Source organism: Melampsora larici-populina (assembly GCF_000204055.1).
Source record: "Melampsora larici-populina 98AG31 unplaced genomic scaffold MELLAscaffold_164, whole genome shotgun sequence".
In the NCBI taxonomy this organism is placed as follows: Eukaryota; Fungi; Basidiomycota; class Pucciniomycetes; order Pucciniales; family Melampsoraceae; genus Melampsora; species Melampsora laricis-populina.
Genome location: NW_006768927.1, coordinates 35,840 through 50,563, shown reverse-complemented (window position 1 = coordinate 50,563; position 14,724 = coordinate 35,840). Strand labels below are relative to the sequence as shown.

Here is a 14,724-nt window from a genome sequence, read left to right as displayed (position 1 = left end):
ATCTTGAATTGATCAAAAACAACTTCAAATAACAAATCCGTGATGATAATCAAGACCAAATTAGCCAACCAATAAGATTCTTCAACTTTTTTCAAATCAATGTTCTCCAAAGTTATGAATTTTTTGGAATCAGATTTGTTTCCTTGCTTATCCAGATCATGCATCGTTCCTTTACTTTTGCTATCTTCAATTGATAATCTAATCGTTGAAATTCAATCAAAAGAGCTAATTTCGACCACCCAACGGATTCGATTCCAATCGAGATTGATCGAGAGGAGACTTTGGTCGTCTCACGTATCCAGGAATCAACCGTTCGCTATGAAGTTAAAAGACTATACATCAACCCAGAGGTCTCGATGGATTTGAGGAAAGAGAAATAGCTTCCAATCACTCACATTTTGAATTAGCAATGCAATCCGTGAATCAAGATACCTGATATCTTTAACCCAAAGAAATTTCTCCTTGGACTGAGATGAGATTCTAGGTTTCAAGTTTTGTAGTGTGATTTGAGCTGAATCAGATCGGAATGTCAAACTGAGAGTTTACTCAGCATTTGGGATGACAACATGACTATTAGGTCGCCCAAAAAATCAGAGCATGCCGTTGCCTCACATGCAGAGCGAATTCCGGCCAAGAAATCCAATAAGTCTTTGAGCACACGACTTGGTACACACTCCTTGCCACAAAGTTGGTGTTTGACGCACTTGCCGCAAAGTTGTGGGTCTTTGCAATTAATTTGAAATCAGAGAGAATCGAATCGTAGGGATCCCAAAGCCAAACCTTTAAATGACAAGATAACAAATAGGAACAAGAGTCAGTTCAAATGTCACATTCTGAGTCCCAGCGATTTGAAAGCTTTGTACTCACTGAACAGGGTCCTGAGGACAAATTATTGAATTTAAAACAGTCCAATATCCTAAATACCATTGAACTGAGCTTGGATATTATAGAAATTTGACACGTTGATTGGAATTGAGTCGGCATGGCTGATCTTCATCATAACTATTCAAATTTTCTTGTCACCAATCTAAATTATTTGTAAGATACATAAAACAAGAGTGGAAGGATTAGTTATGAATGAAAAAAATCTCGCGAAAGGTGTCAAGGCATGTTTATTTACTCACTCAAAACAATACAATACATTCTTGATCTCGGTATTATTTATGGCCGCCATCAAGTAAAGCTGGGTAACCAAGTCCCTATATCCATTTCTGATTGTCAAAAGCAAGTGCATGTATGTGATGCGCCTATGTAGGATATGGATTTGAATGAGATGAGAAGAATGGGTGTTCTGAGTGTTTCCCTGACTGATTCACAATTTCAAGCAAGACCAAGACCTGCTCTTGAGCCACTGATTGAGAGCCTGCGTTGTTTGATTCCAGCACTACTTGCTGCCATGTTTTAGCTGAGAGGATTGAGAATGAGTTGAGTGATAGTGAATTGATTATGAGGAGATTTCATCGACTACGCATCTGACCATTATCAAGGATGGAAAAGATGGAAAGTTGTTAATGGTATGTTTTGGAATTTCTTTGTTGCAAGTTGGTCCCAGAGATGTATGCACAAATTGAAAAAGGAAACGATATCAGCACACCTATTAAACCAATCCTCCTTGGTTTGAGATTGAAGAATACAGGCAGCTCACATTCATGAAATGGATGCAAAAGATCTACAGTCGTTTTCAAACGTACTGTTTAGATGCCAGGATAGGAGTCTTCGATTGGTCGAGTTAATCTGAGATGATGGCCTCTTGGTTTCAGTCTCCACCGAGCTGAATTTAGGTCTTGGATGATTTGTGTGATTATGAGGGATATCCGGATACGGATGATGTGATGAATGGGGATCACAACGGTTATGTTTTTGGAGGAAAGGAGTAGCAATGTCGCGGGTAAATGATATGCTTGAAAAGCATGGTGAATGCAAATTAATAGACAAAGATAGGTTTCTGACCAAGGACAATACTCGAAGATCACGCTAATGGTGGATTTGTTTGAGTTTTGTAAGCGAACCGTCTTTGGGATTAAATGTTATGATTTTGCCTCAACCATCATCAAAGCCTTGACCAGTTTCTTCACGGCTGGGTCTGAATCATGCAGGAATTCACAGTTGTGGAAAAGATGCCACGCCTTGACCCCTGAAATGTAAGATTTGATTGTTGACGATTTCACCAATTCATCATCTTTAGCTAACTCCTCCCCCTTTCTCGACATCCATACCACAAATTGCATCACTACGTCTCTTGATATTGGTAACAGCCAACCCTTTATCCACCTTCTTTACCACCGCAAACCGCATTAATTTTACAATAGCTGAATTATAGTGCTTAATTAACGTGCCATCTTGCCACGCTCCCCTCAGGTAGTGTTTCTGTACTTCATCACTCCCCGACCTATCCACTCCTTACGCGTCGCTTTTGAAACTTCCAAAGGATTTCGTGGATTTCTTTAATGCATTGTCCGACTTCTTGATCAATTCAATCAAGACACTCGCGTTAGGATTTTTCCTCCTGGGCATCGATTCTCTGTTTGGTGAGGATAGGAATAGGGACTTGGGATACTAGAGGGGTGAGGTCAGGAGGTATTTCAATCAGGACTCCATCACCCCAGTTTCTCACCCCGAATACCCCTCTGGAAAGGTCATCTGCCAGGTTGTTCTTCGATGTAACACGTCTCTGTTTGATGTTACAACCTAAAGCGGTCAGTAACCTTTGAATTTGCTTCCATTCTTTGTTTACCCTGACGTCCCTTGACTTACGGTTTTTGATTGCATTCTCTGTAGTCGTATTGTCCGTTTCAACCCAGAACATTTTACCCCTTACCGGGATCGACTTCGCGAGAACTAGTAGTCCCAAACGTATGGTGACCGTTTCCGCCCATGCTATGTTACGTTTCCCCTTAGTCAACCCCTTCACTAACCATTCCTTATCCCATTTGAAACAGGCCCATCTACGATCGATCAGTACGCCAATCCTATGGGATTGTGTCACCTTATTAGGATCTTCCAACGGCTTTCCTTGACCAGAGAATCATTGACTTACCCAAAGGACGATGAGGCATCTCCGACCCATCCAACCTCTTCTGGGTCAGGGCAAGTTACCAATCTGCGAGACTCAAATGTCCTCAGACACTTGTCCCACTCCTTCAGGTCCGCCACGACATCTTCTGGGGCATGTATTTTCGCGTCTAGGTTCTGCCAGGACTTCAACCACCTGTAGATCGAACACTGGAACGTCGCCATATGTGGGACTATGCACACTATGTGGTTCAAGCGTCCGGCGAACCTTTTGACTTGAGTGAATTTCCAGGAATTCTTCTTGTTCAGGTAAGCTTTAACTTGATCTTTCCGTTCCTGCAGTTTCTCCTTGGGTAATCTGACCGTGTGGTCCTTCCCATTCCAAATGAACCCCAGGAACTTCTGTTCCTCCGCAAAATCACTGTTTTCAGGCGGTTCGTTTTCACTCCCATACCGTTGCTTAGGTGAGTCACCTCCTCCAATGTCACGTTGTCACGAGGTCTCCTCAGTATGAGGTTATCATCAACCCATTGAAAATCATAGGAATGTTCAGTATACCCATCATGATCTTCTTCCACGCCTCTGCCGGAGCCCCAAACACTCCGCAGCTAGCGACCCCTCCGAACCCAACAGCCAGGTTGATCCAAATCCTTCCCTCGAAATCCTTGATACATAGATACCTTCTCTGCGAAGGGTGATTGTGGAGTTGGCGGTACACCTTCTCCCAGTCAAAAAGTGCTGCTTCCCACTCCTCTTGGTTTTCCGCGAAGAATCTCGCCACCATCTTGAAATCATCCCAATTGGTACTGTAGTTTCTTTTGTTGACAAAAGAATTTACTGACGGAATAGTAGGTTCTCCTTCTTTTGATATTGATTGCGTCACTTTGTTCGGGATGGCCTTCGCATTCCGTTTCCTCGATCTCTTCTTCTTTGGGTGCGACAGGTCATTGATCAGCCTTACTGACCCGTCCCCGTTAATGGCGCTCCCCATGGGGTTTGTTCTGAAGAAGCCGAACCGTTCATAAACCTGCTCGTGCAAACGGGCCGACCATCCTTCCTGCTCTTGCCTCTTTCTCGATGGTGTTGATAACTTTTTCCTTCACGTCTAGAGCAGATCGATGGTTGTCAGGTGTATACCACCTCTTGCCTTCGATTTCGTGTTGGGGTATTCCAAGGCAGAAACCCTCCTGGAAGCCTTCCGTGATATATTGAACATCATCACCCAGTCCCCCCTCTCTCATCAACAACTCCCATTCAGCTACATTCATTGCCGTTTCTACCGGGGCTAACCAGAAATTGTCAGTTTTTACTTTGTACAATACTCTCTGGTTCAAGGGGAGAATGCCAAGTAATTTCTTTTTCCCTTGTTTCTCCAGGTCTTCTGTAGATGAGGAGCTCTCCAAGTCACTTCCCGGTCTCTCCTCATCCAATTCATTGACGGAATGGTCGCTCAAATACGGTGTCTCTGTCTTCCGTTCAAGCAACATCGGCACGCAAAAATTTTGGGTGTTACTCTCACTGGCAACGCTGCTAGTCATTACAAACAACACAAAGCAATTGGAAAACCGGAACGAAAACAAAAAGGAAGATAAAACATTTCATTTTTTCAATTCTCACTTCTCCCTCCCTAGCAAGTTTTACTTCTCAAGTACTACATTTGTGAAGAGAAACAAAGAACAACCCCGTACCCTCCGAGACCCCAAACAATAGCGACACCAGCCCAGTCACCGCAGAATCCCCCAAACCATGACCGACCACACCGAGTAAAAGGAGAAAATGTCCACAAACATCACAGGATGATCAGCTGGCATCCCAAGAGCTACGTAAGAACCGTCGAACTTACCGCTCAGGAGCCTTGTTCCCCTTCCCAGCCTTCTTCCCACCTTTACCTGAACCCAATGCCACACTACTAGCGTGTTGTTGGCCTAGGGCCACCCATTCCTTCCCCACATTCCCATCACGTGTCTGGAATTGACTACCTGTCTGTGCCGCTTGACGGTAAGTTCTTTGGATACCTGATGAGTGACCTCGATTACCGCCCCGCTTCTTCTTGTTTGTATTGGCACCCTTCGAACCTCCTTGTTCCTGTGAGTCATCTGACTGGAACTTGGATCTCTCCTTAGGATGGGCCGTCACTTCCACTTCTTGACCAGTCACGAAGTCAAAGCCAAACTTTGGCTGACCTACAGCGTAAGGATTTCCTTTACATTTCAAATCACCAGCTGTGTGGGCGTCCCATCTCGCATCTCTTTCTGCTTCCTCCTGGAGACAATCTGGTAACACTACATCTTCATCTTCACTCCTCCTCTTTCTCTTCTTTGACAATGATGGTGTTCTAATTCTAAACGTCACTGCTCTCACTGCTAGATGATACCTAAGAGCCACCATCCAGCACTTATGCTTCCTAGATAGGTTGCTTACAATCTCTTTGTGCAACGTGATATATTTCGAGTATTCGGGGTACTTGTATCTCTCCGACGCATAACGGAATTCAAGATCGCAGGCCAAGATAAAGTCACCGTAAGTCATCTGTTGCTCCAATTCTTCTCAAGACTGAAGGTGTTTGTCCCAAGTGACTTTCCCCGCTTTTGTTTTGCGGGTGGTCTTGTACAGGTCAATGTATGACGCGTCGAATACGGTAAGGGGAACATAGTACTTCATTCGCCGGAAGTTCTTTTCCCATTGTACAGGGAGATCTGGGAGGTCGAAGCCAGACAAGGGTTTAAACACAAAGCGGGGTTTAGAGTTTTTATTGGCCTTGTTGCTTGAGGTGTCTGAGTCAGACGCTGAAACCGACAAGGAGTCGTCTGAGTCTGAAACGGCTAGAGATGGTGCCGGTGATTTCGGATCACTCGAGGAAGAGGAACCCGACGAGGAAGAAGAGCCACTATCTGAGGATGAGGGTGAGTGCTTCCGTTTCTTGCTTGTCTTCTTCTTCTTGCTCTTCTCGGGCTTCTTTTTCTTCTTCCTCTCCTTCTCTCCCTTTCCTCCTCTCTCTTTATTCTCCTTCTCCATCGTCTTCTTAGCTTTCTCCAGCTCCAGCTGACATGCATCTAGCTCTTTCCTCAGGTTACGGACTGTCGACATGTCTTCCGACTCGACTGTGTCCGCCAGACGTTCCGTTAGGGACCGCTGGTCCGGTTGCTGTCTAGCATCCCCGCGCTTTCTCTTTGCCTTTGAAGTGGACGGAATCACTGCGGGAACATAGAAGATTTCCTGTCAGTGGATGATCTCTACTCCCCCTTAACAGCTACACGACTGCCAGTGTCCATACACTTTGGAGCTGACCCGTCTTTCAAGCGACAACAGATATCACTGGAGCTTAGAAAAATTGAACAGGATTTCCACGATGGGGGCCTGGGTGTCATATAACCCTTCAGGTATCTCTTCCAGGAGCGGTAAACCGCTACACACAATAAAGAGGACCCTCCCAACTGAACCAGGTACGGAAAGGCTTAATTTGATCTTCTTCTATCAAGTTCCTTAACATCCGTGCCTTATCCTTCTTGCCCCTCAATCCTCTCTCATCCTCCGACGACTCTGATGATGATTGCTTCTTTGCCTTCCCTTTCGACGCCTTCTTCTTGGGTTTTCTTCGATGTCTTGATCTTCTTAAGGATAGGCTTCACATCTTCTGAGTCTGCGTTTTCAGGTGACGATTTGATTCCACTCGCTGAACCGTCAGAGACCTGCTCATCATCCACCTCACCTCCGGCGTTTGGAGCATCCGCCATCCGATCTCCTTGCGCATCACCATGCACCTCATCCTTTCCCTCAACGTTCTCTCGTTCTAACTCGCCTCCCGACGGACCTGTCCCAATTGAGTTCTGATTCTGAGTCATCGACGGTAAGTTCCCGGAAGGAGGGATCCTTGACTCTGCACCCATACACCTTTTCTCTGCTTGCTCTAGTAGTCTCGCCTCCTGAGCCTTCTTTCTTTCCTCTGCTTCTCGTATAGCTTGGATCATATGATTCGATTTAAATTTATTCAAGAAAGTTTTTGTCTTTGGTTGTCTCCACATCCAAATCGAGTGAGTTTGTCAGGTATTGCCCTAGTATACGGTTAAGAAGGATGGGATACCCTCACACCTTGGATATTGTGAGAAGAGATTTTCCCTTGAAGAATGATTTTTAGAATTCGACGCTAAACTGAGGAGAATGATAATGATGTGAAAAAAAAAATTTAATGATTATGTGAGACGATGATCTATATATAGGAGTATTTAAATAGCTCTCGCTATATTTTGAGAAAAAAGGCTATGAGCTCAAGCAGGGAGAGATCCTTGGGATCTCCAACGTGTGGGATAGGGATGTGAGAAGTGTGGAGTAGAGAGGAAAAACTCTGCGCTTCTCTCTCCACATCTCAATTCACATCTAATTCGTGACAGGTTTGTATCACCTGTCTCTCTTAGTGTGAAACTCTACCTATCCGCACCCGTTGCTCACACTACCCGTGAGTAATGGAATTATGTGTACCGCCGCGCGCTTCAGGGAACACTGCCAATATATCCCGATGTATATATCGATGACAAGGTTACTTTGAAGATATAATCAGATGACTTTACCTGATTGTACGCTTGGATCAGATGAGTTTGCCTGATCCAAACCTCCTTTCTCATTCCCACACATCTATTTGGTTGTGGAGGACACAAAGAAACGGACACAAAGAAACCACCATCGATCATAACTTCGATAATTCGAAAATAGTTACAATTCCTCCCTCTATTCGAATTCGAGTGTGAGATTAAGAGTCTCCTTGCAGAATGGGTCAAGGCCCATCGCACTCCGGAGCCCCTCCAGCTTGAGCGGCCTCAATTGATCAAGAGTTGCATTTATCAAACCGCTCCAATGATACCATTTCCAAAGAGATTGGCCTTTTCCCCTCACCCTCTCCTTCAACTTCATCAGCTCCATCACGTATTATTTCACCCGAAACCCCCTTTGAAATTTCTTTATCATTGCAACATTCAAGTGAACACTTAGAACCATCAGAGCCAATGTCCGACTCATACTCACAAATGTCCGCATCAAACTCTGAACGGTCTCAATCTGATCAATCTGAGCACAACGGCAAAGCGGCCAGACCAATGGTGAAGGATACGGCGGTCAAAATTTACTCACAACCACAATTACGATTGCCCGTCAATAAATCACAATTTGCCACCTTCATCGACCACGATTGCGTCATAGATGAACCAGGCTACCCCATTTATCCCAATGGGTAAACAGTATTCGTCAAGCAGGCTGAAGATCAAATAACAAACTTTCGACATGTCGCATGGTCCCATACTATGAAACCCGAGCCATCAACCAATGATAAGTGGATAATAAGACGGTACTACTGTATTGGAGTTATGACATGCTCCAATCCAGACTGTGAGCTTCAAGCTACACCGGCCACCAACCCCAAGAAGCTTGCCAAAAGTGTAGATTCGTAAGCTCTTATCTCAATTAAACTTAATAAGTGTATGCATAACCTTCTAATCATGATTCTCTAAACAAACAGGCCATGTACTATATCTGGATGTGATGGTCATCAAATACACATTGGATGTCATGCTCGTTGTCGAATTGATCAGGAAGTTGATGAGAAGGACCCCGACTCTACTGCTACTTGGTCATTATTGCGTCATCAAGGAATCCACCATCATCCATGGCCAGACTCGAAGAAAGCGGACCCTATCTCAAAAGAAAAGCTGAAAGATAGAATTATTCAAGACCCAAAGACAGGACCTACGTCTTTGAAGGTATGACCTTTTCCAATTTATGTCATTATCTCTTTTCATCAATCAAATTAATGAAGAACGTCTGTGGTACAGGTGGGTCATGCACACATTGGAACCGAACCTCTCGCCCCAATTTCTGATCTACACCCTTCCTTTGGACATATCGACCGCCTAGGGTACTTGCGCCGAGATATCCTAATAACCAACGGTTTGATGAGTGATAAGAATGACCCCGAAGGCGCCGATAAATGGCTTTTAGCAATTGTTCATTGGGCAAGGTAAGTCTTCATTGTTATTTCAAGTCATTGTTGTGACTGATACTGACTGTTCCCACACAGGCAGGGCATGCGAATGGTGTCAGTTTCCCTCTTGCCTGAGAATACTCATATGTCTTGGCAGACTGAGTGGATGGCAGAGGTGCTGGTATATCAAGATAAAAAGAAACCCAAACCTTACACTGGTGGCCTTCTCTCTGATGTCACCTATCAATTTTTCGAAAACGGCTACCTCTTGACAACATCGATGTACAACGACAAGATTGAAAGATGGGTTCCTGTCCTGCAAACTTGGCTCCACAAACTTAGCAGGAGTCACTACAAGGCCCATTTTGTGACTTTATTACGACAAATTCAACAATCCTCCCTCTCTGAGAAAGACAAGGGCCTCTTGTGTGAACAAGTTGTCGACTTCTCACAAGCTCAAAAAGTGGGCTTCATAGACGCTTACATGGAAGTTTTCAATGTCTACGATTGCGTCTACGATTGCAACATCGCACTTTTGAAGCTACACGGTTGCGAGCAACACTTTTTGCAGGCAATAAACCGCATCAAGAAGAATTCCTCAATAGTTAAGCCACATTTAAAGGTGATTTCATTTCCGAAGTTTTTATAATACTGAAATAATATTCTTACTAATCATGATGTTGTCATTTCCTTAGGGACTTTGGGTTACGAAATGTAAAGCATTTCTTTTACCAGATGAACCAGATAAAGACCTCGACTCCTGATTTGAAGAGTTGTGCCGTCTTTTTCCAGCCGCCAAAAGATGGATTGCCTGGTGGCAAACAGCTGACACTCAAGCGATGTTATTTCCAGCTTGGAAACAAATGGATCTAGATGATCCTCCTTTGGACAGAGAGGAAGTGGAATCTGATCCAAAAGGCAAGTGCGGCAAGAAGAATAAGAAGAATAAACCACAACGTAGAGCTGAATTGCCATCGACTACCAACGCGCAGGAGTCAATGCATTGCGTCTATTATATGCTCTGGTACATACAATTTTTTTGTTTTTATTAATTTCTTTTCTTGTGTTTAATGTTGATTTCTAATCTTTTGATTCTATAATTCCATTCCTTTGATCCAGTCAGGGCAAATGTACAATGATTGCTGGAATGATTCAGCTATTAGCGTTGGCACAAAGTCTAGAGCTAGATTATAGGGCCGAGAGAAAGGGGATTTCAATGGCTTATGGTTCAAGGAACAAAGGATGGGAAGCTGTGGTTGAATCATTGGGGACGGTCAGACCAACCAAACGCAAATACCAACCGAACGACGGCCGTGCTCCCGATACAACTGAAGAACAAAAGATGAAAAACCAAAGGCCCTGGTCGACCAAAGGGATCTCAAAACATCATACAACACGCCCTAACAACATACCAATCTTATATGAAAGGCACTACTACAGGCACATTTAATCAATGCTGGCTCTCGTCCACCTTGGAATCCCTCTATGCATTGTCTGGGCCCTTACAAGGTCAATTCGCCACAGTCAATGGCAACAATTTATTCACGGTACTCATGCGACATTTCACAAAGCGGTGCAACACGGAACTGAATGAACAATCAAGTCTTAGCAAGGTTCTTTCACAAGGGCAAACACTTTTGCATGAAGCAATACTAGATATGGACGACTGGGCCAAGGTTGCATACAAGTCAGATGAACCCGCCTCTGCTGACGGTTTTATGCAACGTCTAATGCAGGATGACACACCCAATCAACCTTCTCTTGCTTGTCTATTTTTGATTCCCATCACCAAGACAGTCGTATGTACTCATGAAAGCACACATGTGGAGAAAGAAACTACCGAATCAAGGACCATGCTTCACATTACAACGTCAATGTTTAGGGATGCTTCACTTGAATACAAAGACACTGCACTCTTGATAACCACATGGGCGACCGACGGAATGTTTTATTCAACCGGCCGTGTTTGTCAAGAATGCCATCCATTGGACACGGAACAACCAAAGGACGAGGACCTTGCTAGGCTGGTTAAGTGTATCAAGCTCAATCTCACTGACGCTACAGTGGCACCTTTACATTTGTATTTTCACTTAGATGGAGTTGTGGAACTGGATGCGGCAGAGAGGAACAAATTCATGGATCAAACTGATTGGCCAGCGCGTTTTTCCATTGGTGAAGTTGATTATTACCTAGTTACGCGTGGATATTGGGCAGGTGGGCATTATTGGTGTAAAGTAGCTTGTTCAGTAGAGGGTATAATGGGTGTATGGCTTTACGACAAGCTTAGGAATGGGGGGTTTGCACAACTCATAGAGCGTGATGTAAAACTTCTGGCCGGGTGTGACCGTCACACCTCCTGGGTATGCTACTCACGCATGCCTTTCGACGACGAAAGGGCTCTCCTGAAAACTTCTATCATTGAACTGATGAAGAAGTTTCCTCAGCGACATCACAAGATATCTTTTTCAATGCCAAGCGATGAAATGCCATTTGGAGGCGGCCTGCCTGATCTCAAAGACGAGATTGATACTGAAGTTGAAGAAGAAGATACTGATCTTCCTTCTTTATCTGATCACAAGGAGTCACCACAGCCTAATCCTCTGGAAATAGGACTCAACGCTGCTGATCACAAAGTAAAAGTAAATCCTCCCATCAAGATCAAAATTAAAATGCCGCTCGTTTCTTTATCATTTTATAAACTGAGTGAGATAGGTTTTTTGACATCTTTTTTTTCGCCTCATTCCAAGAGCAGCGCAAAACAAGCGTGAGGCAGCAGCTGAAAAACGCAAGGCGGCTGCAGAAAAACGCAAGGCAGAACAAATTGAGACCACGGTTAAACCTGTAAGTGGACACGTTGATATTTAGTTTGCAAAGCATTGATAGAATTGTTTATCTCAACAGCTGCCAAAGAGAAACGTCAGGCTGCGGCTGAAAAACACAAGGCTGCTACAGACAAACGCAAGGCAGCCAAGGCAGCAGCAGCAGAAATGAAAGCACCTTCGAAAGAGGCTAACACTGGAAAGAAGGCTGGAAAGAAGGCTAACACTGGATAGTCCTTATCTTCCTCAACTTCTTCAAATTTCCGACTTTTTTTCCTTTCCCATCACACTTCTGTTTCTTTGTTGGCATCAGACTCACTCGCTTCAACTCTATCTCTTTTCCATTTTTTCCATTTGATCCACGCTCCTTAATTTGTCTTTCCGTCCGCTGTATTCTCTCTCAAGCCGCAAGTATTGTTGTTTTTTTGTGTAAAGATTTATTCTTGTGTAAACTTTACGGTGCAAAATCCCATTTCACATGGGGCAATTGGCATTTTTGCATTGACACTTTTTAAACCGACACCCTTTCAGTGTTTAGGTTGTCGGTGCAAATATGGTGAAAGACAGTCAGTGTAAAGGACATCGGTGCAAAATTCGACATCAGTCCAGGGTCCAAGAATTTTACACTGAAGAAATTTACACTGCCTGAGTCTGTGTAAAGCCTTCGGTGTAAAATTGAATCTTGCAGCCGGGTTCAAGATATTTGCACTGACTCTTTTGCACTGACATTTTTCACACAGAATAAAAAAATGAAATATGTGTAAAATTCTAGAAATGCATGGATAATTTTGAATTTTACACAGACTTCTTTTTACACTGACTTAGTCGGTGTAAAGTACCCTGTGTGGAAGTGCCCCTCCCTGTATATAAAGAGCTCCTCAAGTTAGTAAGGGAATTCAAGAACTTGGGAAACTCTAAATTCAAAGGAGTTCCTGTGTGTTCAGAGTTTAATGAACTTCAAATATCACTAGGTGATATTTCCCTCAATTAACAAGCTCTAGAGTAGAGTGTTGTTAGCTTGGGCACAGAATTATAATCACCATGCCCGTGTGGTGTTTGCTCATCGACGAGCGCGCACGAGTCGCCTTTGTGCCTCAATGGGAGTTCGTGTGCGCTCGTCGTCAGGCGACTGCCACAAGGACATGGTGAATGTAGTTTTTACTCTACATCCTGGTAGAAGACTATTTGTCTTGCATTAATTCCTGGATTTGTATCCAAACCCTATGTTAAAAGGTCATCTAACTGAAGTCAGTGCTGATTTGATCCCACTACTTCTTAGCAAACCTTGTTTGTGAAACTTAAAACAAGGTTCTCACGCGCTTAATAAACTTAGTTTAATATTCCACCATTTTCTTTAGTGGTTTACTAGCCTAAAAGATGCTACACTACAAGAAAGATAATATTTTCTGGGCAGAAAATTAAATTATTGATACACAAAAATATTGAGAGGCCAGGAGGAGAGCAAAAAATGAATAAAAATATGCATCTTGTTCCCTGCGTTGAGAACTTCACTCTGCATATTTTTCCGTATTTTTACAGTCCATATTGATAAGTGTACTAACAATAAACCTTCATAATCATCCAATTACAACCTGTATCAAGCACTGAAATTTGGCTCATTAGTGTTTAGAGAAACTTTTGATTTCTGAAAATACTCATAAATTTTTCAATTCCGGTCCAAAACGCTCGATTTTGGGTGCATTGGTAAGCTGGAATTGTCCTCCAAATAGTTCATAATAGGACCACACAGCATGCTGGTCTGCTAAAAAAGATATCATCTTTTTTATACATTTGTACATACAGATCCATAGAATGATTGTCATACTAGCTACATAGTTCTTGATCTTATGAAAGTCCGAGAGGAAGAGTTCAGCTTTCAAATGCACTTGATATCGAGTGTTTTGAAGCAGATTTGACAAAATGATAGGTGTTTTCAGAAATCATAAGTTTCTCTAAACACTAATGAGCCAAATTTCAGTGCTTGTTACAGGTTGTAATTGGATGATTATGAAGGTTTATTGTTAGTACACTTATCAATATGGACTGTAAAAAGATGGAAAAATATGGAGAGTGAAGCTCTCACCGCAGGGAACAAGATGCATATTTTTATTTATTTTTTGCCCTTCTCCTGGCCTCTCAATATTTTTGTGTATCAATAATTTAATTTTCTGCCCAGAAAATATTATATTTTGTGTAGTGCTAGTAGCTCACGGAATTGCTATCACAATATTTTGTAAACCAGTCCTGGGTCAGACAAAAAGAGACTTTGTTGTGAATCTCAGCTCCATAAATCAAGAGTCCCATTTGCAATCTCTGTTACTATTAATCAATGGGTAATTGAATTGAAACTAAAATACCACAGGATAATTTGTACCAAGGTTTAATGAGTGGCAGTACCCAAGGGCTCAACGGTACCACCTATTTCCACAATACAAGTGGACTATGGGTGAATGAAAAGAAGTATCCTTATAGTGAGAGACACTTCCCCCACACTTGGTAAGAGCCATTCAGGCTAAGGATATTCTCCTCAACCTTGAAAATTGTCTTCATACATCAATTCCTCCATATCCGCAATCCCATGCTTGTATCTGTTCATCCTCACTAGATCCTTTCTACCTTTCACAGTACAAGCTAATTAGCTTGCAGTTTTTTTTTTGAATAAGACATCACTGTCTATATTTCATTAATGTGAAGAATCTCATTCATCACTTAAATTATGATAATTCCTACAAAAATCAAAAGTTCTTTCACTTAGAAGATGTATAGCACAAACAAGAAGGCTACCAATGCAGAAAACTTCAAAGAGATGATGGGAAGGACTAGCAATAGGCTAAGAGGTGGCTCCGTCCCTCTGCCTGATTCAGATATTGCTGTACCAACTCCTGCAGTTGCAACTCACTGTGGCCGTGATAGGAGATGCACTTG

The 14,724-nt window shown here is 43.0% G+C and overlaps 4 protein-coding genes across 4 annotated transcripts; 2 read left to right on the top strand and 2 right to left on the bottom strand.

Moving 5' to 3' along the window:
• Window positions 1-316: 316 nt before the first annotated feature.
• On the bottom strand, window positions 317-927 carry MELLADRAFT_85867 (uncharacterized protein; the record flags this gene model as incomplete). Its single annotated transcript, XM_007419344.1, has 4 exons — window positions 317-352; window positions 396-511; window positions 613-703; window positions 868-927. The coding sequence occupies 4 exons, from the start codon at window positions 925-927 to the stop codon at window positions 317-319; spliced, it is 303 nt and encodes a 100-aa protein (XP_007419406.1).
• A 5,609-nt stretch (window positions 928-6,536) lies between these two features.
• MELLADRAFT_70067 (uncharacterized protein) lies at window positions 6,537-7,034 on the bottom strand (the record flags this gene model as incomplete). Its single annotated transcript, XM_007419343.1, has 1 exon — window positions 6,537-7,034. One exon carries the CDS (start codon window positions 7,032-7,034, stop codon window positions 6,537-6,539), a length of 498 nt encoding a protein of 165 aa, XP_007419405.1.
• Window positions 7,035-8,366: 1,332 nt separating this feature from the next.
• Window positions 8,367-10,119, top strand: MELLADRAFT_85866 (uncharacterized protein; the record flags this gene model as incomplete). Its single annotated transcript, XM_007419345.1, has 9 exons — window positions 8,367-8,446; window positions 8,519-8,759; window positions 8,816-8,831; window positions 8,914-9,016; window positions 9,081-9,094; window positions 9,172-9,602; window positions 9,676-9,694; window positions 9,773-10,004; window positions 10,104-10,119. 9 exons carry the CDS (start codon window positions 8,367-8,369, stop codon window positions 10,117-10,119), a joined length of 1,152 nt encoding a protein of 383 aa, XP_007419407.1.
• Window positions 10,120-11,448: 1,329 nt separating this feature from the next.
• MELLADRAFT_85865 (uncharacterized protein) lies at window positions 11,449-12,033 on the top strand (the record flags this gene model as incomplete). The annotated part of the gene is made up of 3 exons (XM_007419346.1): window positions 11,449-11,683; window positions 11,730-11,821; window positions 11,893-12,033. 3 exons carry the CDS (start codon window positions 11,449-11,451, stop codon window positions 12,031-12,033), a joined length of 468 nt encoding a protein of 155 aa, XP_007419408.1.
• Between the last annotated feature and the right edge of the window lie 2,691 nt (window positions 12,034-14,724).